This window comes from Nelumbo lutea, chromosome 2 (assembly GCF_056320005.1).
Source record: "Nelumbo lutea isolate HS-2025 chromosome 2, American lotus-T2T, whole genome shotgun sequence".
Lineage (NCBI taxonomy): Eukaryota > Viridiplantae > Streptophyta > Magnoliopsida > Proteales > Nelumbonaceae > Nelumbo > Nelumbo lutea.
The window spans coordinates 20,266,600-20,291,032 of record NC_142685.1 but is presented as its reverse complement, the minus strand read 5'-3'; the positions used below and the strand labels follow the sequence as shown (position 1 = coordinate 20,291,032).

Here is a 24,433-nt window from a genome sequence, read left to right as displayed (position 1 = left end):
GAAATCTCGTGGATGAGGAATAGAGCGAGAGCAAAACCAGAGAGGGAATCTGTGGCCCCTATTGTCTAAAAATAATTGGTGAGAGATAGGAATTATCTTCCCCCAATGTATTAAATTGTGAAACCCAAAAATTTCTTGGAACAGGAAAACTTGTGGAAAAGTTTGTAGTAATGACTGAATTTTAACGATAAAAAGGGTAATAAAACAGTAGATGTGGGCAAGAGGTGGATCATAATGTCACAACCAACAAAGAAAAGGGACAGCTCAAAACCTAATCACAGTCATTGGTCCATCATTGGTTGAAACTTTCTTGGTTCTGAGTTTCGACATAGACTACATATGAGACAGTGGGGTTATGGGGGAGGGTTGAATTCTTCTTTCTTTTTTCTTCTTCTTCTTCTTCTTCTTCTTCTTCTTATTATTATTATTATTATTGCTAACTGAGGATAAGTGGTTTGCATCCATCCTTTTGATTTATACCTTAAGCTTCATTTGGAGGGAGTACAAATACAAATATGTACTGCAAATACATATAAAATCATACAAATATAAGGTTTTGCACTCTACATATTTGCATTTATACTCATTCCAAACTGAGTTTTTTTTTTTTCTCAATTATTGCCAGTGATATTTTTATCACTATTGGTTGTGATTTTTTTATTCATTTCGGAGTTTTCTCTGTTAACATAAAATCTCTCTTATTTGATTGTTTTTATTTATCTTTTTTGTTAATTTTCCTCCTATACCATGGGTGTGTCACTTTACCATCCACGCCAAAAAGCTGCTCTATTAGCCTTTTGGTAGGAAAATGGACAGAAAATGGTCATATGCACATCATATAATTAACCTATTAATTTTTTCAAAATGCCCGAGTTTCCTTGTAAATGTACTTGCCCTTTATCTTATTCACTTGACATTTCAAAAGGAAAAAAGGGCTTGTTTTTCACTTTACTTCTCCTGCTTGTTTGGTGGTGAGAAGCTTTTTCTTCTAGAGACCTTAGGTTCATTTCTTTTGTTGGGTTTGAAAACATAACCCTGATGCACATGTGAAACATAGTTAATTAGATCATTTCATTTTGGCCATTTGTGCTGCATAACTTGCAAAAGTTTTAGGGGTTTCTGCAACTTTTGATAGTTTAGATGATAAAGTGGAGACATTCCCCAATCCCCATAGTAGAGGGGGGAGTTTCAGTATTTACCCTTTTTTATATCTCCAAGCTATGTTTGGTTTGAAGGAAAATGTAGGGAAAAGTATGAAAATCTATACAAAATTTGTAAAGGTTTCCTTGCCTTTCTTTTCATTTCCCTACTTTTTCCTTAAAACCAAACATAGCTATAGGGATGCTACTCGGGCAGATTTGGGTTGAACATTTGTTCAAATTTGAAAGGGCCCAACCCTACATTGGCCTGTTGGTAAATTCTTTGAATCGAGTATCTGATTTAAACCTAAGTTTTTTTTCTGGTGGGCAATCATAGTTAGGGTTGATCCATTCTTGAAATAACTTCCTTTTGGAAGCCCTATGGCTTGGATTCATTCTTAAAATAAATAGTTTTGCCATGTAGGGCAACCTATTATATTGCCTAATTGATTGAATATTCACCCTGGACTAATGATAAAGCATTGCATATATTAAAGAATTTGATTGATTTTATTTGTTTTTGGATAAAAAGAAAAGAAGAGTTACACAAAAGGGAGGAAGAAACTAACCCTATCAGATTGGAAGGGCCTCTGGATCTTCTACCCACTATTTGTTCCCACATTATGTATTGAAAATATTTTCCTATATGAATGAAAAGGAGATATTCCCAATGCATGGCTGTTATATCCCATGGATAGGGATGTGGGAACTGGTAGTGGGTAGCAGATCTAAGCCCAATAGAAATTAGAAGAACCCTCATCATGGCCAAGGTTGATATACCAATATGCTGTTGCATTCTCCTCCCAAAATGCATGCATTAATCGGATGGAGTGGATCTGTTCCTCATACAGGGGTGCCTCACAGGCACACCCACCATGCATTGGGAACATCTCCCATAAATACTAATTTATAAGTATGAGAGATGTTCCCAATGTATGATAGGTATTGCTTACCTACAAAGTACCCGAGTTGAATGATCGTATTGTTCAAAAGTTTGAAATATTGAAATGGTTCAGATAACCAAATTAAATTATTAAATTTCCTTCTTTCATATCTTTGTTTCTACATTTGGTTGCAAGTAAAAAACATAGGAAAATGAATAATATACTGATAAAATGTAGATCAATAGGGGGAAATGAGTCTTTTCCTAATTTTTCCTTGTGCTTGTCTTAACTAAGAAAATGAATCTTAGTGACATAGGCATATATGGGTGTCATCATCATATGAGTACATGGCGAGGATTAACCCTCTTTATTGTCAATTGACTGACTTGCCAAAAATTGGAAGAAATGCTAATTTCTCAAAACCACTACTTAATTTTTGAAAACCACTAGAAAAGATCTCTGCAATGTATGGGGTTCCGATACCATATCTTCCCCGCATCATAGATTTTCCCAACCTTATACTTAAATTTTTGCTTTTAAAATTTAAAAAATCACAAAATTCTAAAAAGGTTGAGAAAAATACGAGAGGTCTGATTGTTTCAAAATCGATTGTTTACCCCCATTAAGTTGAATTCTCATGAAAATTGTTTATTTTCCCAATTTTCTATATTTCAATTATTTCGTACTTTTATAACCTGCTAATTTATTTATGATGTCACCATGCCTGCATCATTGTGAAACTGCCAAACCTAACGACTGAATCTGACCAGAAATCCCTAATTGGTCCGGCCTCAGAAAACAATTATTTTCCCCGTAAAATGATGACACAGTAAAATAAATCATAATTTTCTTATTCTCCGGCGTTTGCTTCTAATAACTTTTTAAAAAACTAACCTAGATGATCGAGACATATGCGGGTGTAATGATATTTGAGGTGGGCCCCTCGAGTCTCACTCTAGAAAATGACTTACGGAAAATGATAATCATCCCTCTTGAGAAAATGACTTTGGAAAAAATGAAAAATCACACCCAAACTCATTTTCCAGAAATTATTTTTTTCCCCTGACAATTCCGTGATACCAAAAATAGTATTTTCCACGTTAGCCCTCGGTTTCCCTGCACTTTACACAAGGGAACAGGACGGGGAATCCTGGCCCGGCCAGTGGCCAGTATGGACCTGTGGGACATGGGACGGTAGATTTCGGGTCAAAACTCGGAATCTGCGATCCTTCGGTTTCGGTCCACGAATCCAACGGTGTAGGCTGGGGTCTACGGTGGTCCAGGATACAGCAAAAAATAGGGAGGCAAGAGAGTACAAAGAAGCACCAGAGCGCCAACCTCGAGGCTTATAAAAGGAGAAAGTCCCAAGCAGCTAACCCGTGCGGGCAGGCAACAGCCCGAGCCCCGAAGCTAAAGAAGAAAACTAGGGTTTTGGGAGATTGCGATGTGTTACTCAGGCCATATGGATATGGTACAGTACTGTACAGCTAAGCTAAGCATCTCACCCTTTAAAATAAATATTAACAAAATAAAATTCTCGATTTTTTTTTTGTTTTTATTTTAGAAAAATTTAAAAGGGCAAAAAAACCCCAAAAATTCGCGTCAGCTCTCAGCTATGTGTATATATATTTCTCCGATACAGACTCCCTCCCACGCTTGACACTCTCCGTGAGTGATTGTGTATCTGACCTCTCTCCTTCTGCCTCCCTGTCTCTCGCTTTCTCTCCTCTCTCCTTCTCTCTATCTCTCTCACAGTGCTCTCCTCCTTTCATGTCTGTCTCTCTTTAACGAATGGCGATTTGGGTGAACACGTGTCCGATCTAGGCCGGGAATTTAGATTCAAGCGGACTTTTTGCCGGGATCCGGTTGTCTTTTCCTTCTGTTTCTTTGTTTTCTCTGTGTTTTTTGTCATCGTAGTACTTGCAAGCTTTTATTATTGCTGGGCTGTTCTTTTACTCTCTGGTGATTTCAGCTCATCCATCCGCGGCAGATGAGGCTGATCGCCGGAATCTGAGGTGGGTTTAAATGGGTTGTTGGCTTTCGGCCGGAATCTGATCGGAGGAGTCTGACCATCAAATCCAAAACTGCGAATTACGGAGAGAAACTGTGATGGATTGTTGCGTGTTGTCTGTCTGCTCTTTTTTTTTTTTTTTCATTTGGGGAAGGTAATTAAGAGAAAAACAAAACGGGTTTTTTGTTTTTAGTTCTTAGGGGAGGTGGGGTTTCAGGTTTGTGTGTTGTAATCAGAACTGCAGATTCTTATGCGGCCATCATGTCATCGTTCTACGTTCAAACCACTAGTAACACGCCACGTTGGCACATTCTCGTGGTCATCAATCTGAAGACGGTGCATGAATCTTCGTTTCTACTACTACCTACTACCCAGACCTCTCTTAACTCTCCAACTCCTCTCTCTCTCTCTGTTTTTCAATCTCCCTCTTTCCCTCGTTGTATTTTTTTCCTGCTTTTTCTCTGATTTGGGTTTTATATTGATTTTTATATATCTTCAAGTCTAATCAGTATATCGTGCATGGATTGATTGACAGTCGTTGTTTGCGGATGTAGCATCATCAAGATTCACATGTAAATACATGGCGGTTAAGTAATAATCTCTGCCCGAGTTCTGAACTGAGAATCTTGATGATGCTGCATCGGCAATAAGCGACTACACAAGAAAATTTATTGTACCACATTGGATGCGAAACCAGAGGTGAATCATCTGGGTTCTCTCTCTCTCTCTCTCTCTCTCTCTCTCCCGCTCTCACTCTCGGCTTTTGCTGGTTCAGTTTTCTTTCTGATAATTTTATCAAACCAAGGAGCTATCATCAGACAACGATACTGATTTCGTGAGCTTGTTCAAGGATGGGATGATGATGATGTTGGCGATGGGAGATTGAAATGGGACTTGAACATGATTAGAAATCAATGTTCGAGCATCATAAAGTGCACAGAAGAGAAGAGGCAAGGGAAAGTCGCTTATTGGTTAGTGTTTCTATTTCTTCTGTTGTCTGTGTGATGTTTCTTTGGAGTGTAAATGTTTGTTGTTCTTGATGGTGGTGGTGCTGCTGCTGTTTTTGTTTCTTGATAAAAACACAACAGTTTGGTGAAGTCCGGTGGCTATTTTGTGCCTTGATAAGAGGATATTAAATATGATTTGGATTAGTTTATGGCCTTATGGGTATTGTTCCGAGTGTTTTGTCTGTGAAGGAGTAGATCTTTGAAACTTGCTACTCTCTCCCCCGGAAACTTTGAATGCAAATAATGGTGAGAAGTAAGAACTAGTCATTTAATCACTGCCATGGATGGGTTGCTTTAACTCTTTCACCCATCAGTCCATCAGTGGTGTAGGTGGACCAACCTGGAGAGACATCTCGCCTATTGGTCCCCTTGGAAAAAAGTTCTCTCTCTCTCTCTAGACCCTCACTTGCACAGAGAAAAACCTTTATTCACACACACAGACAACCCAATACACACGCAAACACATTTGGTGCACCTGTTTTTTCACCTCATCTTGGTTAACACTCAAGTTATTCCAATGACCCTCAATTTTGCGTTTACACTTGCATTTGCTTTCATTGTTTCTAGGGTTGCTTGGGAGTTGGGAATATCCCCCATGAGAGTATGAAGATGAAATTATGTCAATGTGCTTGAGATATTTAGAGACGTGCTTCTCACCAGTCATTATAGTGATAATTGGTTCATTTCTAGCTTCATAAAACCTTTCTACTCCTGCAATTATCCATTAAGGGATTCTTTGCATACTTCTTTGAAAAGATGAGTCTCAGTTCATCCTCGTCCTTCCTTTTCTTTTCCTGGGTAAAAGAAGTTAACCTCATCAAGAAGTTGCCTCTTACATCCTTCACTGATGGATTCAACTTATTTGAGCAAAGCCGTTGAGCTTCAAAATGTAGGGTATGTTCCCTTTTATCTGATGACCTAACTCTCCGTATATTCCTGTTGATTTATCTTTTCTACACAAGGAAATGGTTGTAATCACAAGGCTGTCGACCTCCGATAGCTCAAGGTGTTAGTATCCCATTGTAGTCATTTATCTGTTGGGATCATATTATCATGTAAATTGGGATTTAGGGTTTCTTGTTTAGAGTTTTGACTGCCTGTCTGGGTTGATTTGCTGTTATATATATATATATATATATAGATAGATAGATAGATAGCATTTCTCTATGAATCCTTTAATACGGACAAGCTTAAGTAATTGTTTTCATTCAGCAACTTGTTTGTTTCATATTTAGTTGGTGAAGAAAAAGCTATAACTATCCCTTAACACATGATTGAAAGACATAATATTAATAGCTCTACTTAGTTCAAGTAAGGTTTTATGGTCCACTGGGTATCTGGAGACAAGCGGAATGGAATATTTCATTGAGGATAACAACTAGATCTCAGTAAGTCAGACGATTCACACCTATACAACTTGTCAATATTGCATTCATTGTTTTAATCAACTTGCTCTTTCTTATCTCTAATCAACTTGCATTTACTCAAAGTGGGGGAAGGTAGGATCTCATGGTAAAGATAAAGTTCTGTTAAATTGGTCTACGATCTTAAGGCTGTGCTTGGTTTGATATAAAATAAGGGAGAAGCAGAAAGTTGAAGGAAAGTTCACAAGGATTTTTTGTGAGGTACCTCAAGACCTTTTCCTTAACGTTCTCTTTCTCTAAATTCCTACCAAACCAAACACAGCATAAATGTCATTTTTGCTATCTTTTGTATATGTAAAATTGTTTTACTGAAGACTTCTCTAACTTAGACTACATTTAGGTAGATGACGTGTTAGCTTGATTAATCACTGGTTTATCTAAATATTAACATAAACTTGTAGATTGTATATGTGATTCTAAAGACTAGGCATAACAGAATCTTTCACATGTAGCTACAAGAAAGAATAGAACAAGGAAAGTCATGGCTAGCTGCAGCTGAAAAGAACAATCTGCTTAAACTTAGTTATTCCAGGCAATATCCTTTGATAAAATATATTATGGGTTGAAGGACCAATCTCTGTAAGCTGTTCTTGGTCTGTGACCAAACTTATGCAGGACCGGCCCGATGGTCATGGCTGTAGATCCTAATCCTTACAAAAAGCTGGCCTCTAGAATGTCTTTTAGAAGAACCAGATGGGGGCATGGTCGCAAAATAAAGTTCTTTCCTTTATGAGACGGGGCTGATGAAGAATCTCAAGCCATGTCATGTGGGAGAGTTAGCGACAAAAGCTGTTGTGTCATTTGACAAATGAATGGAAGGACGAAGCTCTTTTTCTGCTTTCATGAGGTCATGGGAACACAGATGAATATGCTTCAATGCAGTAAAGATGCAGCTTGCTTTACTGTCCCAATTATATATATATATATATTATATATATATAGATACAGAGAGAATACATGAAGTTGATTGAGGACTAAAATAATTCTACCCAGTTGTTTGTTAATTAGTACTAATATCTTGTCATTAGTTTGCTTTGGTATGAATTCATGGCTACTTTTACTTTTACTGCAGATTAGCTTGTCAGAAATAAAATTACAGTCACTCATGCACTGATACAACACAGGTATGCACATCTCTCCGAATATATTGTTGTTTTTTTGTTTCTTTGGATGAAAGCAGTCACTAGTCTCATGTGATAGGTTTTTCATATGAACAATTGTAAAACTTAATAGATGAATCATTCGAATAGAATTTAGTAGTAATAATTCAGACATACCCTAAACGTTGTCGGGTGATAACTGGGTGAATTGAGAAACTTTTTTGTCTCTTAGTGAAGAAGTTTTTGAGGAGATTTGTGAGATCTCTAATGGCTGTAGTTGTAGTATTTGATTAGTCTGTTGACTAAGAGACAAAGCAATGGGAGTAAATAGAGGAACTGATTGGACATTCACCCATCATTTTGTGGTAGGAGAGTGTATTCAATTACTCCTAATCACCTGCATGGTGCTCATCAACATGAATCGCTTTTGGGGGTGGCATTCCCAAGAAACTGGCCCACAAATGATATTGGTTCCAGCGATTTTCAAGTGGGTCCCATGCGTTACATAAGCATGGGGTCAGCAAAATAGAGTGACTGGGATCCATAGAGAGTGAAAATGAAATCATTTTTCCTGAATTGGGGCAACATTCTGAAATCGAGATCCCTTGGGTTTCATGCCGATTTCAAAATTCAAACCCCAGTAATTGTCAACCTGGATCCTACAAGTTTGAATCAGTTTGATTTTAGAAATTGGTGAAATCAAAATTGTTCAAATTGCATATAGGAAGCACATACACAAGAGAATGCCTTAGAGAGCTTCCATAAATAAGATAATGTCTTGAGCACTGTTTGGGGGAACATACTCTATTTCTATTGCATTCTCGTATATATCTTTATCAACCTTCTGATGATTTCAACTATCTTTCCTGGCATGTTGTACGTACTATTTGCGATTTTCGACAAAGTTTTTTGTGGCCGGTCTCCAGTTCTGATTACTGTGGGCCAATTTATAGCTTATAAAAAGGAGAATATGAAATTTCAAACTGCAGATGTACCCTAGCAATTATGATCCACTTTTTGAATTTTCTGTCTAAATGCATATGTTTTTTTTTTTTTCATTTCAAATGCATTACATTTCCAAATTTTTATTTTTTAATTAATCTTGTGGACAAGAGAAGTATTTTGAGGGGTTTCTCTTGCTCATCACCAACTCTTCACATGTGGGTGTTGGTTGAAATAAAAGAACATCTAAAGGTTAGAGAAATTTTTATGTTAAAATGTTAATTTAATTTATGAAAAAATGTATTTATCCGAGTAAATAACTTACATAAAAACGAATCAGTCTTTGTCTTCATTATTTAAAATTTCAAACAACTAGCCTGGTCTTTGGAAATATGGTTTTTTTTATTTATAGGAAAAAAATTTTGCATCTTATTACAAACTACTCTATTTGAAAGGAATACAAATACAAATATATAGAGTGCAAACTTTATATTTTATAGTATTTTATATACATTTACACTGTACAAAAATGTATTCATACAATTACCAACTAGTTCAAAAGGGAAGGGAGGTGGACAAAATATTCATTTTAATTCATTCAAAAAATTATTTATTTTATTAAAGTTTTTAATATCTTGCAGATAGGATGAGTAAATTAACTGAGTGACACACGGCTGCATATTCACTCTGTCACAAGTGAGACAGATTAAGCTTAATGCGTAAAGCAATTGTGGTTGACATATTAGTACGTTCAATTTATTGCTTGTACGTTGTCCCTCCTAATTGATCATGATACATCTACCTCAAAATTCCCAACCAAAGATTTCGGTTTGGGACGTGATAGAATGGAACAGTGTTTGTAGTAATCAGTCTATGACCCGACCCCCTCTACTGATGGATTGGAATCCACGCATACAGGTTACAATACAACTGTAAAGGCCCAATGGGCCACGCTGTATTCTTCCACAGTCCATTGTGAAGGGTCAGTGGACTGTGGTCCCCATTCTGTGAGAGTGGTGGGCTATCCCACGTGGCACACATGCAAGGTAGGGTCATTTTGTTGATCATAGAATGGAAATAGATAAAATTTGGATGAATATAACCTGCCCATCTACAAATGTCATATGGACGGATGATACACAAAGGATAGGTGTATAGGACAGTAAGGATCATATTTTGTCTAAAGGTGAGACTGACTATGACCAACACCATCTCTGTTTGGGTAATTTGCTCCCTCTCTTCTTACTGTAAAATCCTATGAGATCTCATCTGCCGGATACCAGAAAGGAAAAATGATTCAATGGAGACTAGTCTTGTTTGAGGGCCCCCTTCTCTCGGTCTCAGGTTACAAATAGTGGCTTGTGGTAAGCTTTGCTGATCTGTTGTTGCATGGTTTTCTCTAGGATAATATCACACAGTGGAACAGAAGTGGAGCTTCGATCTATTCTTTGGAAGAGCTGGTTTTTATTGAGCTTGACAATGAAATAGAAGAAAGACTTGGTCAACAAACATCATTATTCAACGTTGATCGTAGCTATCTGGGGTCTTAGTAGGGATAGACTAGATACGGTCTTAATTTTCAACATTTATTTTTTCGTAAATTGGTCGTTATCCAGCTTCAACCCATGTTCTCATGCTTGCCAGTCTAAGATTTTATCATTATACCAAATAACGGCCCCAAAGTAATTAAGGGTGAGAAACATTGATGGGACGTATCAAAGGAAAAGTCTTGGGTAGTGGTGCAACTTGGGATGGGGTCAACCCGTGCTTGAATGAGCCAAACTGATTTTATCCAGACCTTGAATCAGGCTGGCTAGTATTGGTTAGGTCTGGTGGGTGGCAACCTTCATTGTAGAGATTCTAGGGTGGTGGGTTCGGGTTGGCCCTATCCCAACTCAACTCAATACCCCTCCGGACCACTCCCAATTCCTCAACGTACAAAGGAAATTCAGGGAAGGACCTCAGAGATTCTGTGGGATGCGTCTTTCAGTGGAATTCATATTCTCATGGATCCATGGTCTCTCTTTTTTTCCTTGTCTCCCACTGTTTGTGCATTTTCTGAAGTTTGCTCTTTTCTGTTTCATGTGTGGGTTCTTTCATGTTTGTACTCCCGAGTATGATTCATCATCATCCATTCTTTCTTCATGCTTTGGTTTTGAATTTGGATGTGCCTCTCACTGAATTACTGTTTAGAAAGAAGGAAATGTGTCTTTTCTTTTCTTGGCTTTAAAACTCTGATCTTGCCCTCCATGAATAGATATGCCCTTGGCTTGAATCTATAATTCTCTGTCTGTGTGTGAATCAAGGTTCAGAATTTCGATATGTATCAGGTATCATATTGAAGACTTTTCACTAAGTCTCTTTAACAAGTATTGCGGGATTTTGATCAGTTCAGGGGATGAATCTGATTTGTAAAAACTAAAAATAAATATCGATACTGCCCAATACATCTCTACCAACATATCGATGTTTTGAAACTTAATCTAAATGATAAAAATTTTGATGATCTCAAAGAAAGAGACGGGATAAATGTGGATTTCTTTCTCATAGAGCGTACCTCCACAATTATGCACTGAAAACATCTACCAATCTTCCAATAAATAACAATCAAATACGAAATATATTCTTAATGCATGGCTGAAAGTGCTTTAAAGTTGTATCTCTTTGAGGAACAAATCCGGATTGAGATAGAAAGAGGCTAACATATCGCATGTCATGAGGTTCAGAGAAAAGATACATGCATGAATGATGATGTATGTCGTGAACATCATGATTGCCTAAGGAAAGTTGGTGGGATGTATGGAAAGTTAACCGAAACCGCGTCACATGTATGCCCACCAATCACAGCTCGTACGTAACATGGCCAGGTCACAAATCATGTCAAGGCATGTGAGCATGTCATACAAACATGTATACATTCCCCCTTGACGATTGACCCATTCAAACATCTCACATTCTACGCCACACAAGTCACTGTACACTATGAGGGCCATGCGTGCAGTAGCAGTGGCCCGGTCCCGTTCCAAACACTTGTTCACGCACAGAATCTTATTGTATATTATATTTATTATTATAAAAAGTAAGAATAGTTTGTAAAAGTTCTAAAATTTTTATTGACTAAAATATTTTTTTTTTTGAAATCTGGTTACTTTGCTGTGAGGGTAAAAATGTAAGTTGATTACATGCATTTAATGTTTTCTCGTTAAATTCCATTTGTCCTCGTTAAATCATATATTTAAAGCATCATTTTATTTTCACTACTAAGTTCTACTAATTAAATCCATACATAATAAATTAATAATTCCAATGACATAAGAATTTATACTTATAAATCTACATGAAAAAATAGTATTTCTATTTAGGTGGTAGTAAAAATTAAACCATTTTGGATCAAATACGCCAATTCATGTTGCCATAATTAAACAATGAAAAATGAAAAATAGGTAAAATGCAAAAAGAAATTGAAAAATTAAAGAAAAATTTGTAAACATTTTTAGCATCATATATTTGACATATTAAACAATAATAAGGGTGTAGAACTTTTTTACTAAACTTCCCCTATATTTGAATTGCGTCCCTCTTTAATTGTGAGTAGTCAATTGGGTGAATCCATGATGTCATAGTTAAATAATAAAATATTTAAAATAGAAACAAATTCACAAAATAAAAAATGTAGAAAAAATGGGCCTGTTCTTTTATAATTTATAGTAATCATATTAAATAATTGAAAAGAATAAATCTTTTTATTGATAATGGAAATGAAATACCTATTTTGAAAGAACCAAAAAATGACATAAAAAATAATGAAATATAAAAACACTAAAATGAAAAAAATAGAAAAGATTTACAAAAAAAAGAATATTTGGACACATGCACAATATTATATATCTATGATATTAAACAACGTTTTTGTACACAGAAATAAAAAAAAAAGTTGCAGAAAAAGTTGAACACGGATATAATTCTATATTTATGCTACTACTAAAAACATGAATAAGATTGTAAAACTTTCTTTTAACTAAAATTATACCATTTTTTGAATTTAATCTTTATTTAATTGTGAGATTTAAAATATAATTTCAATTATTACTTTTAACATCCTTTAATTTTCTCTCTTTAAATCATACTTTTTTTTTTGATAAATAATAAAAAAAGATACACTATGAAAATAAAACATTACAAAAAGAAGAGTCCACTTAAATAGTTAGGCTTGTCAATAATACATAAAATTTTGCAGTCCAATATGAAGTATTTACATAATCAGATTTGGATTTTGCAATATACATTCAAACAATAATAAAAAACAAAAAAAAATACATAATAAAAAAAAAATGGATACATTATTACTATCATTGTGATCATATAGAATTGCCACGTACAAAATATGTACATATTTACTAGTATCAAAAAAGCTACTGACTTGCAACACTCCTTTATTCATGAAGCTTCAACTTAATGGTTACTGAGTTAAATAATGAGGTGCTAAAATAAATATATATTCCTCAGCAAGATCTTGGTCGAGTGCTGGGTTTAATTTCATGAGGCATACTGACTAAGGAGTCCTAAACCATATAGCTGTGGTTGTTTTAAAATTAGAGTTGGAGAAAATTTTAAATCTATCTCGTCAAATTAGGGTTTTGATTCAGTGCTCTAATCTAATTACAGTTGGTACCTTAGCTGGTTTATTTCAGTAGAGATGCCGATTTGATTTTCGCAACTACCAACTTTGGGGAGAGGGGGTATTAGTGTGGTGCTGTGCTATTCAGATCGCCTCTATTGGGGGATTCGGGCGTATCACCAAAATAACATAAAAAATCTAATTACAGTTGAAATTCGCAAAATATTTTACCGTTGTTTAAATTATTTCAGCATTTCTCTTTCTTGACACAATATTCCTTATTAGTGCAAGTTAATTCATATATAAACCCTAAGCTCTAAACATAAAGCCCCCATATCCATTATCCCTAAAATTAATGTATAAAATGCATGTCCTCCAATCAGGTTGGAGCCAAATATTGTTCCCCATTTCTTGTTTTTCCTTTAGATTGTGTTTGGTTTGAAGGAAAAAATAGGGAAAGGCAGAGAAACTTATACAAGGTTTGTAAAGGTTTACTTACATTTTCCTTCCTTTCCCTATCTTTTTCTTCAAACTAAACATACCGCCTAAATTTCTCACCTCCTAAACTTAGAATTATTGGATCAGAGTTAACTCACTTTAGCATTAGCATGTGCATGGGACATATAGTTAATGTCTTTAGGAGTACTATACATGCATTACACTAAAACATGTCACCCTTTAAATTTAGAACTTCTCATGCATATATACACTAATGGATACATCTGTACATATACATTCATATCTATACTACTGTTAAAACAAGAATGAGAGGGTGTAATATTCATTTGACTAAAGTATGCCTATTTTTTGGATTTAGTCTCTCTTTCTAATTGTCGGAGAATAAAAAGTAATTTGAGGTATCACTTTTCACCTCATTCATTTCTTTCTCACTAAGTCTAATATTTGAGGTATTAACTTCCACTATCTTTCATCTTATCCCTTTCTTAATTAAAATATCCTTATTTTTTAATTCAGACTCTCTCTATTTGTGAGGACAAAAGAATGTAATTTGAACTACTATATTTTACCACATTCAATTCCATTTCATTAAGTCTAATATTTAAGGCATTAACTCCCATTCCTTTCCATTGAATACTATATTTAAGCTATTCTCACCTTTAAATTCTATCAACTAGATTTAAATCTAATACTTTTAACAATATAAGTCCTCTATTTTTTAAAAATTGATGCAAAAATGAAATCATTCTTTTGTATTGGTGGTGGGCAAGCAATCCAACCATTTGGGTCAAATGAGTTAACCAATGTTGTTATAGTGAAATAATAAATTTTTTTATAATAGAAATATACATACAAAAAAACCATAGAGAAAATTGAGCACAACTTTATCTCATTAATCATATTAAGGAAAATTAAGTGTGTTAAAGAATTGTTTTCATTGATGATGGAAATGAAATAAATATTTAAAACTAACCCGAAAATGAAATTATTTCCTTGTTTGGTGGAGAGCCAGTAGTCCAACCTTTTGAGTTATTCAACATGTTAACCCCTAATGTCATAATTAAATAAAAAAAAGTTAAAAACATAAAACAACAAAAAACACAAAAAAAAAATTGTTGAAAAAACATTTGGGTACATTTTTGATATCATATATTCATCATATTAAACAAAAACAAAGTATTATAAATAAAAAATATTTTATATGCAGAAGTATAAAAAATTATAAAATAATGGTAACAAATTGTTACCACAGAGTTCACATATACATCCTCTCTGTTCTCACACATGTGCACATTTATTTTTAAATCATTAAAATATAATAAGTCAAAGTCGTATTTTTTTCTCCAATTAGTCTATTCTTAAATCTCTCTCTCTCTCTCTCTCTCTCTCTCTCTCACCCATCTTGATATTCAATGTTTATAACATCTCCCATCCCCTTTAAACCTCTCTTAATCCCTTTTGGTTCTTTCTAATAGAGGTATAAATAAGATGCATTGGGTTAGGTTAAGGGCCAACACTAAATATGAGCCTTTGCTTGGACTTAAAGTAATGTCAAAATCCAAGTTTGCCCACCCAGTACATGGGACGAACCCAATCTTCTTTTCAAATAAAAGTCTAAAGAAACCATTGTTCTTCTCCATGGGTTATTAGATCTTCTCTCTATTTTAACAATATAATTTAATATAGATTTGTTTCACGAATTGTTCTGGTTCCGTAATAAAATGCAGTAAGAAAGCACCGAATGTGAGCCTTCGATTACATTAAGAACTAGAACTAGCTAGAGAACCTTAACCCCACAATCTTAGTGGCAACGGGATGTGATCCCAGGTCTCTACTACAAATAGCCTTGGTTCTCATGCTAAGTAGTTGATTCATATACTTATCATAATATATTAGATATATCAAAAGGAATAAATTTGAAGTCCAATAACTAAGAAAAAGAAAAATATTTTTTTCTACCACTTTATACATAAGACTAGAAATATATAAAGACTTCATGACTCACTGTTATTTTTTCTTTAAAATATATATGTTTAAACAACAGTCCATGCATTGCACGGATCACCGCTAATAATATTATATAAGCAAAAATGTACAGGTGACCGATTTCAGGTTCGGCCAGGTTGCTTAAAGCCTCAACCTCAACCTAACATTTTGAAAAAATAAAAAAAGCAATTCAATTCAATGTTTTTAGTCAATAAGGCAGCAATTGAATCTCTTCATACAACTCAAATTCTTATATATTCCTACCCTCGGAAAGGCATCTTTCGGTGGTAATGTGGATAAACAAGTGCTCTGGCTGAATTATTTTGAATCCTTTCTGGGTTTTGAATTTTCAATTTGCAGTACCACTAATGGGTTTTGAATGCTTCGAGCATCAAAATATTTTGTTAATATGGCTGCCAACTTTGGTTGCAATGTTGGGTTTCAACTAATCTCTCCATGCAGCATGGTTTATGTTCTGCTGAAACATTCCGTTTTCTTTCTATGACTATTGGATTGAGCTCGACAAGATTCAATTAGTCCCCATCTCTGTCGAAATCTTTTCCTTGTATATACTGCTTGGCAAGAATGATGTACTTGATTAGGTTGAGAATATTTAGGATGTTTAATCTTTGGTTGTGTATTTGCCGGGTTGAGCTTGAATTCTGTCTGTTTGCAGGGCGAACTCAGTGGCACTGGGTGTAAATTTTAGTTTACTTTTACTTTAGATTTGACTTTTCTTGTTTGTTTGTGAGAAGTGTGAGAAATCAAATAGGATGAAAAATGATGTTGTTTCCAGTTTATATGAAAGAAAATGAGGTAGGAAGCTGGGTATTTGTTTAGGAGTGAATTAGGAACCAAGATGATCTGATTTCCACATTGGGTGTATTCAAGTCGAGAAATAGTATTAGGCTCGAGCTTGGCTCAATTCGAGCTCGACTTCAAGGTTTTGCATTCTACATATTTATATTTGTACACCTTCCAAACAGATCCTTAAGCCTTTGCTGTGAAAACTATTCACATGATTCATCTACATCAATGTTTAAAATTTCAAACCATATGCTCAATATGGGGCATATCGTATCGTATCGTATCTTTGAAAAACTGATACAGGATATGCATGAAAGTCGGGTGTCTTGTCTTTCTTTATGCGTATTGGACATGTATCGGGGCGTATCGGTAGCGTATCGACAAAAAAGATACGGCAAAAAACTGAAAAAAAAAGGGTAAAGCAAGCTTTCTTTTTCCCTGAAATAAACCTCTTTCACCCCCCAAATGACTCAAACTCCAAATCTCATTCCTAGAGTGTTAGATTTTTTAAAATTCGAAAGAAACAAGTGTGAATCGTTGATATTTTTTCTTGAAGATTTTGCAAATTTTGAAATAATATGACAAAAATAGGTAAATGTTTTCAATTTTTATAATATCTTGTGATTTTTTTTCTTGAATGTTTAAATTTATGTTGATCTACTTTTCTTATATTAAAAATCACAATATTTTGTGTGTTATAAGTAGATTTATGGAAATTTCATGAAGATATTTGGGAAAAATATAAATTAACAAAAGAATAAAAAATGTAATTTTTCTCTGCCTATAAAGACTAACTATGTTCTAGATCTATGAATTTATCTAATATATCCATAGAGCAATTGAAAATTATTCTTTAATTTTTTTTTATTTTTTCCATTTTTTATAATTAAAAAATAAATAACAAATAATTATATTTTATCATTTGATCACAACAATTGAATATATTATAATTTTATGGATGGTCTATCATATCCATAGACCAATGGAAATATCTTCTTTAATAATTTTTTTTATTATTTTTTTTATTTTTAGAATTAAAAAATAAATAAGTAATTAATTATATCCTATCATTTGATCGTAATGATTGAATATATTATAATTCTATGGATGATGTTTCATATCCACAAGGCAATTGAAATTTCTTCTTTAATAACTATTTTTTGAATATATATTTAAAGTATTTATTTGATTTTTCCCATCACATAAAACATTAAAACTTAAGAGTTATAATTTATAAATTATAGTTAAGCATAGGATTTTTAATAAAATTATAATTAATTACAATATATTTCTTCATAAACCATTAAAATATATTAAATTAATGTATATCCATCTCATTGAGGATGTATATTTAGTGATATTGATGTATTTTTATGATTTATTAAGTATTTATAATATTTCCAAGTGTATCATAGTTTTTCTCCGATATGCATGTGTATCTAAGGCGTATCCCAATATGTTTCTTAAAATTGTCTTTCTGATACACTTAGCGTTTCTGATAGTTTGAACCTTGATCTACATCATGAATCTATTAATCTAAATAGATATGTGCTAGGAGGCCTTTATATAAAGTCCTGCTTCATGCCTTGGAAGGTTTACTATATGATAAAGGCTAACAAGCATAGAAGGGGAATACAAAACCAATAAATAACACCCATTCCTATTTCAATTGTTAGGTTGGGTACAATCAGAATCTCATTTCCTTTCTGATTCCAATTCTTGTCTATACTAAACAGACACTGGGAATAGACCATTGCACATAGTTTTCAAAACCAGACCGAATCGGATGGTTGGACAAGAAAAACTGGGAACCAGTCAAGTGATCGTTTCCATTTTTCCCCAAAACCAGATTTTTGCCAAAAAAACGTTGATTTGGTCAGCAAACTGCTGAGTCGTGCGATTGAATTGTTTGAACCACTTAACGATTTTGACATTTTTTAATTTTTTATTTTTATTTGCTAAAACGGGCCGACCGTTCGACCTGAGTACTAGACCCCTCACCTATTCATTGTCCAGGTCGGTTTTAAAAATATTGCCATTGCAATTCCATTTCCATGGGATTTTGATTCTAATTCTATCTATGAACCAAATAGATCCTTATTGTTCCTATTATAACATTATCATAAGCTTGAACATTTAGTGTAAATTATATATTAAAATATAGACATACCACTAAGTTACACCACAACACTATGACCAAGAAATTAGCAGAACCTGATGTATGCCACACAATCCTAGTTTTAGATTTTAGATAATTTTAACAATATAAGGCGGCGTTTGATAACGCTGAATCAACCTCTTATCTCTGAAAAATTTGCTTTTTAGAGGTAATTGATGTTTGGGGTCATGTCTTAAAGGTGGATGTGAATGCCACTTTCAGATCTTGAACCATAAGAGGTCACCTAGTTACTTAATGCGGTCAGAGGCAATTCAGAGCTGATAAAATGTCCTAAATGCCCTCCTATCATTTCTTAAATGACAAATTGCTTCTTGTCACCCAAATCCAAGCGCCAATTCACTTCCCGAGTTAAAGATTAAAGTCTTCCTTCTCCGATGTCGACAACTCTACCTGGGATGGTTTGCAGGTAAAACAATGCATTTTTTAGTGTTGTATTTTTATTTATTTTATTTTTGTCTTCCTTCTTCATGATGGCAACCTTACCAACGATTGTTTCCATTTCGCACAATGTAAAAAACAATGAATTTTACCAGCGACTATTTCCATTTCTCAATTCGTAAAGCTCTCCATTAATGGCGGACCTCAAGGAACACCTTCTCCTACCAAGATCCTGGCCAGTTGTAAACGAGAGCAATCGTTCAGACCCTCTACCTCCAGCCAGTCGCTTTTCCAAGGCACTAACTTCCTAGGGATGAAGAAGCATGGCGAAAGCATGCATCTTTGTGTCGACACCTTTTGAAACTCTCACCTCATTTTTGTAGAATCGGTGACATCTACCAATTAGATACGCATGCGTAGCAGAGAAAAATTAAGACACACATTGATACACATGGAAACATTATATATACTTCAATAGATCATAAAAACACATCAACGGCACTAAATATAAGACCTCGATGAGGTATATATACAATAAATTACTATTTTAATGATTTTATGAAGAAATACACTATAGTTAATTATAATTTCATTGCAAAACCTATACTTAACTATAAGTTATAAATTAAAATTCTTATGTTTTATAGGATGGTAAAAACCCAACTCTCCTATCTAACCATAAAACATGCATTGGTATAACTTCTAAGTGAAAATATAATTAATAATTATTTATTCTTTAAATAACTATCATTTATTTTTTATTTTAAAAATTATAATATATATATATATATATATATATACGTTATATATAATATATTAAAAATCGTTATTAAAGTAGAAATTTCAATGCTTTATGGATATGATAGATCATGCATAGAATTATAATATATTCAATCATTATGATCAAATGATAAAACATAATTAACTATTATTTATTTTTAATTTTAAAAATATAATAATAAAAAACTAATTATTAAAGAAAAATTATAATTTCTCTATGGATATGATAGATCATCCATAGAATTATAATATATTCAATCGTTTTGATCAAATGATAAAATATAATTAATTATTATTTATTTTTTAATTCTAAAAATATAAAAAATAAAAAATATATATTAAAGAAGAAAAAAATATACGATAGATAAACCCATAGATCTAAATCATATTAGGTCTTTATAGGCAAAGAAAAAAAAAATCAATTTCAATTTTTTTGTTAAGTTATATTTTCCCCAAATATCTTCATGAAATTTTCATAGATCTACTCATAACACAAAAAAAAAAATTCCATAGATCTACTCACAAGATATTATAAAAAATTGAAAAAAACTTACATATTTTTGCCCTACTTTTCAAATTTTGAAAAACCTTAAAAATAATTATTCACACTTGTTTCTTGCAAATTATTGCACATTTAGCGCTCTAGAAATGGGGTTTGGAATTTTAGAGTCATTCGGGGGGGTGAAAGAAGGCTTATTATTTTCAACTATATCTTTTTCATAATGTATTGGTCAATACTCTCCAATATATCCTGATATAGTAGAAAAAAGATGATGCCACCAATTTTCTACCTTATCTTGTATGGATTTTTAAAAATAGGATTGGACGTATCATATCAAAATTTGAAACCTTAAGAGGAATTAATTAGTTGTAAAAAAAAACTTAAAAATATTTTAAGAGAATGTATGAACTGGGTGCAATTAGTCCATTTCCTAAATTATATGGATAATTTAAGAGAATTCTCCAAACTTTAAATACACTTTCATATGAGTAAAGAAAGTGGCTTTTGTATGAAAGTTGGGAAAATGTATGATACGGTTTCACTGATCACTGAAAGTTTGATACTATTTCCAGTAACTCCTTCAACGCGGCTCGCTGAACGATGCTCACGCCGTACTTACAACCACTTTAAGTATATCTCTGACCCTCCTTACTGAAGCCGAGTTCAAAATCAAAACGGCTACGTTAAAGTCTCGCTGAGATCGGCTGAAGACCGAAAAGACGTAGATCGGATCTTCTCCTTACAGAACGCGCCTTATACCATCTTCACGGTGCATCGTAAGCGTGCATTGAGAACATCTCCGGTACGTGATGTTATCATACATGGAAAAGATGTTCTCAAAGCACGGCGGGAATGCGCTGCAAGGACCGAGTGAGGCGCGCTTAGTGGGGAGCAGATGCGAACTCGAAAAGACCAAAGGAGCGATTGGAGCCTTATCATGTGATTAGCGCGGGTTTACCACTTAAACCCACTCAAAGACATTCGCAACTAGACCTGTTCATGGGCCGGGTAACCTGACGGGCCGGCCCGGCCTGAATTGGCCCCCGAATGGGCTTGAGCATGTGTTTTGGCCCACGGGCTTCACCTCATGCATAAAAGCCCGAGACCGATTATTTTACGGGTCGGGTTCGGGATTTATTAAAAAAGCCTGGCCTGAGCTCAGCCCAGCCTGACTTTTCCTAAACTGCCTAACCCTAACCCTAAATATTTAAAAAATTTCTTTTCTTTCTCCTTTCTCACTCTCACTCTTAGAAGCGGTTCTCATTTCTCCCTCTCAACTCTCAGAATCGGCAAACCCAGCTGCACCTGCGAACTCAGTCACCGACAGCCGACGCCACCAAAAGTAGTCATCTCTCTCTTCGGCGGTGATCTCTCTCTCTCTCTCTCTCTCTCTCTCTCTCTCTCTCCAGTCAGCACCGTTTTCATCTTTCTTCTCATTCTCAGTTCTCTCTCTTCTTAGACTAGGTCTTCTATCTTCTCAGTTCTCTCTCCAGCTGGCGCCTCCAGAACCCAGGCGCACCATTTTCATTATGTGAACTCATGCACCGGCGGCTGGTGCCACCAGATCTAGATCATCTCTCTCTCTCGAGCGATGAGTTCTCTTTCTCTCTCTCTCTCTAGTCAGCACTGTTGTCATCTTCTATCTTCTCACTTTCTCAGTTTCTATTCTCACTCTCAGACTTCCAGGAATTGGTGAACTCAGCAGGCGCCATTCTTTCAATCCTCAAAGGGCACCGGCGCTCGGACTCCCAGGTCTGGCTTCGGGCTTTTTATGAGGGCCGGGCTCGCGCTTGGGCTCGGGCTCGGGCCTAAAAAATTTATGCTAATAAAGAGCAAAAGCCCGGCCCGGCCCGGCCCATGAACAGGTCTATTCGCAACCAACAAAACCACCGTGCGTTCTCAGAATTTGCCTCCAAAGTCCAAACTTCAACTCGCTCCGCTTCCCCTACCAAATGCCGATTCAAAACCGACAGAAGAAATTGGCCAGCACCCTTCAAACAGTTAAACCTTCAACCTCTTCTTCCAAATCTAATCAAGATGTTGCAGAAAAGATCTCTGAAACCCTAATCACATTGGGCTGCAAATCTCTCCCATCCACATATCTCCTCCACCTACTTAATCCCGAAGTAATCCAACTTGTTCTCTCAAACCCACTCCTCAGAACCAAATCGTACTTAGATTTCTTCAATTTTCTGCAGAGGAAAGGATCTACCTCCCCATACCAACACGACATTTCGGCCTATCTAACTCTAATTTACAGGTTATTCAAGGACAGAAGATTTGCTTTGGCCAAACATCTCATTAATTCTGTTGTGATTAATGAAGATATCAAATGCACTGCGTCAGTTACAGCTTCTTTGCTGGAGAATGTATGTGACGGTTCCTGGATTCGTGCTAAGTTACTTGATATGCTCTTTAGGGTTTATTCTGATAATCGCAAATTTGGGGAGGCTCTGGAGACCTTCGAGTACATGAAAAACAATGGATTCAAGGTTGATGAGAGATCGTGCATTATTTATTTACTCGCACTCAAGAGGTCCAATCAGGTGAAATCAGCTTTTCGTTTCTTACGGAAGATGCTCGAAGCGGGTGTTGAAGTTTCTGTCCATTCGATGACAATAGTGGTTGATGGCCTATGCAAGATAGGAGAAATAGAAACTGCCAAGGGTTTGATGGATGAAATGGCTGGTAGAGGGATCAGACCCAATGCTGCTACTTACAATTGCTTGATGGGTACCTATTTAAAGCAAGGGGCATTTGAGGAAGCTACTAAGATCCTGAATTTGATGGAACAGAAAGGTGTAGCCTACAATATTTTGACCTACACTATTTTGATTGACAGGTTCTCGAGCTGTGGAAAGGTTGGAGAAGCCGAGAGGCTGTTTCAGGAGATGCATCAGAAAGGTATAATAGCGGATATCTATGTCTATACTGCACTTATAAGTGGACACTGTAGAGCCGGGGACATGAAAAGGGCCTTCATCTTGTTTGATGAATTGACTGAGAGAGGTCTCAGTCCAAACGCCCACACTTATGGGTCTATAATCAATGGCCTCTGCAAGGTTGGGAACTTGGAAGCAGCACAGATGTTGGTCGATGAGATGCAAAGCAAAGGAATCAATGTAAACGAGGTGATATTCAACTCATTAATGAATGGGTATTGCAGGGAGGGATTGGTAGATGAAGCCCTAAAATTGCAAGTTGTAATGGAGAAGAAAGGCCTTAAGCTTGATGTATTTACGTACAATACAATTGCAAGTGGGCTGTGTAAGGCAAAACGGACCAATGAGGCAAAGAGGCTGCTGATCACCATGGAAGAAAGGGATGTTACTCCTAACAAACTCAGTTTCACTACATTGATTGATGCATATTGCAAAGAAGGGGATTTACTAGGAGCAAAGAGAGTGTTTCATGAGATGGAGAAGAAGGGAGTGAAGCCTAATGCCGCTACGTACAATGCTCTAATACATGGATATTGCAGAAAAGGGAATTTGAAGGAAGCTTACAAGCTAAGAGATGAAATGGAAATGAATGGCATAGCAGCAGATATATATACGTATACATCTCTTATTCATGGAAATTGTATGGTTAGAAAGGTGGATGAAGCATTGGAATTGTTCCATGAAATGCCTAAGAGAGGTTTGCAACACAATGCTGTCACTTATACTGCAATGATTTCAGGCTTTTCCAAGGAAGGGAGATCAGACGAGGCATTTAGACTATATGATGAAATGATTGAAGCAGGCCTGAAGCCTGATGATACTGTATATTCTTCACTTGTGGGTAGCCTTCATACTGTGAAACCTTGACTGCCTTGAAGACAAGGAGGGTTGTAGAGTCTGAAGAGCAGTAATAGAATGCTTAATCTACTCACTTTTTGTATTGAAAGAGACTTTTCATCTTTAATTGCCATCTGTGCAATATTAATGTTTCGACCTCCAAAAGTTAAGTTCAATAATGAAAAATTCAAATGCAATTGCTTGATTGATTTTTCAATCCAGAGCTGGTAATGAAGGATTCATATGTATTCAAAGATAGCCACAAGGGCTAGAGGCTGTAATTGTTGTAACTTATTATACGGACTTATAGAAGGAATTGTCCTTGCAGGATAAGCTGTTATTTTATATCTAATAGCATTCTGATTGTCTTATGGTTCAACATGAACTGGTAGACTGGTGGTCTCGCTGGTGTTTTATCAAATTATGATATGGGTGGTT

At 35.2% G+C, this 24,433-nt stretch overlaps 1 protein-coding gene and 1 long non-coding RNA gene across 4 annotated transcripts; both read left to right on the top strand.

The window, feature by feature from the left end:
- Nucleotides 1-3,402: 3,402 nt before the first annotated feature.
- On the top strand, nucleotides 3,403-7,739 carry LOC148869030 (uncharacterized). Of its 3 annotated transcripts, none has more exons than XR_016106733.1 (3): nucleotides 3,403-3,494; nucleotides 4,810-5,005; nucleotides 7,538-7,739. It is a non-coding gene; the product is annotated as an uncharacterized LOC148869030 (long non-coding RNA). The 3 variants fall into 3 exon arrangements; XR_016106732.1 differs by lacking the exon at nucleotides 3,403-3,494 and adding an exon at nucleotides 4,162-4,733; XR_016106734.1 differs by lacking the exons at nucleotides 3,403-3,494; nucleotides 4,810-5,005 and adding an exon at nucleotides 5,225-5,935.
- A 14,391-nt stretch (nucleotides 7,740-22,130) lies between these two features.
- Nucleotides 22,131-24,212, top strand: LOC148869029 (Pentatricopeptide repeat (PPR-like) superfamily protein). Its single transcript, XM_088968618.1, has one exon. The coding sequence runs from the start codon at nucleotides 22,169-22,171 to the stop codon at nucleotides 24,023-24,025; it is 1,857 nt and encodes a 618-aa protein (XP_088824744.1). The 5' UTR covers nucleotides 22,131-22,168; the 3' UTR covers nucleotides 24,026-24,212.
- Nucleotides 24,213-24,433: the final 221 nt, after the last annotated feature.

Bases quoted from the DNA above. Each gene is read 5' to 3' on its own strand.
- LOC148869029 (XM_088968618.1), top strand. From the start codon at position 22,169: ATGCCGATTCAAAACCGACAGAAGAAATTGGCCAGCACCCTTCAAACA.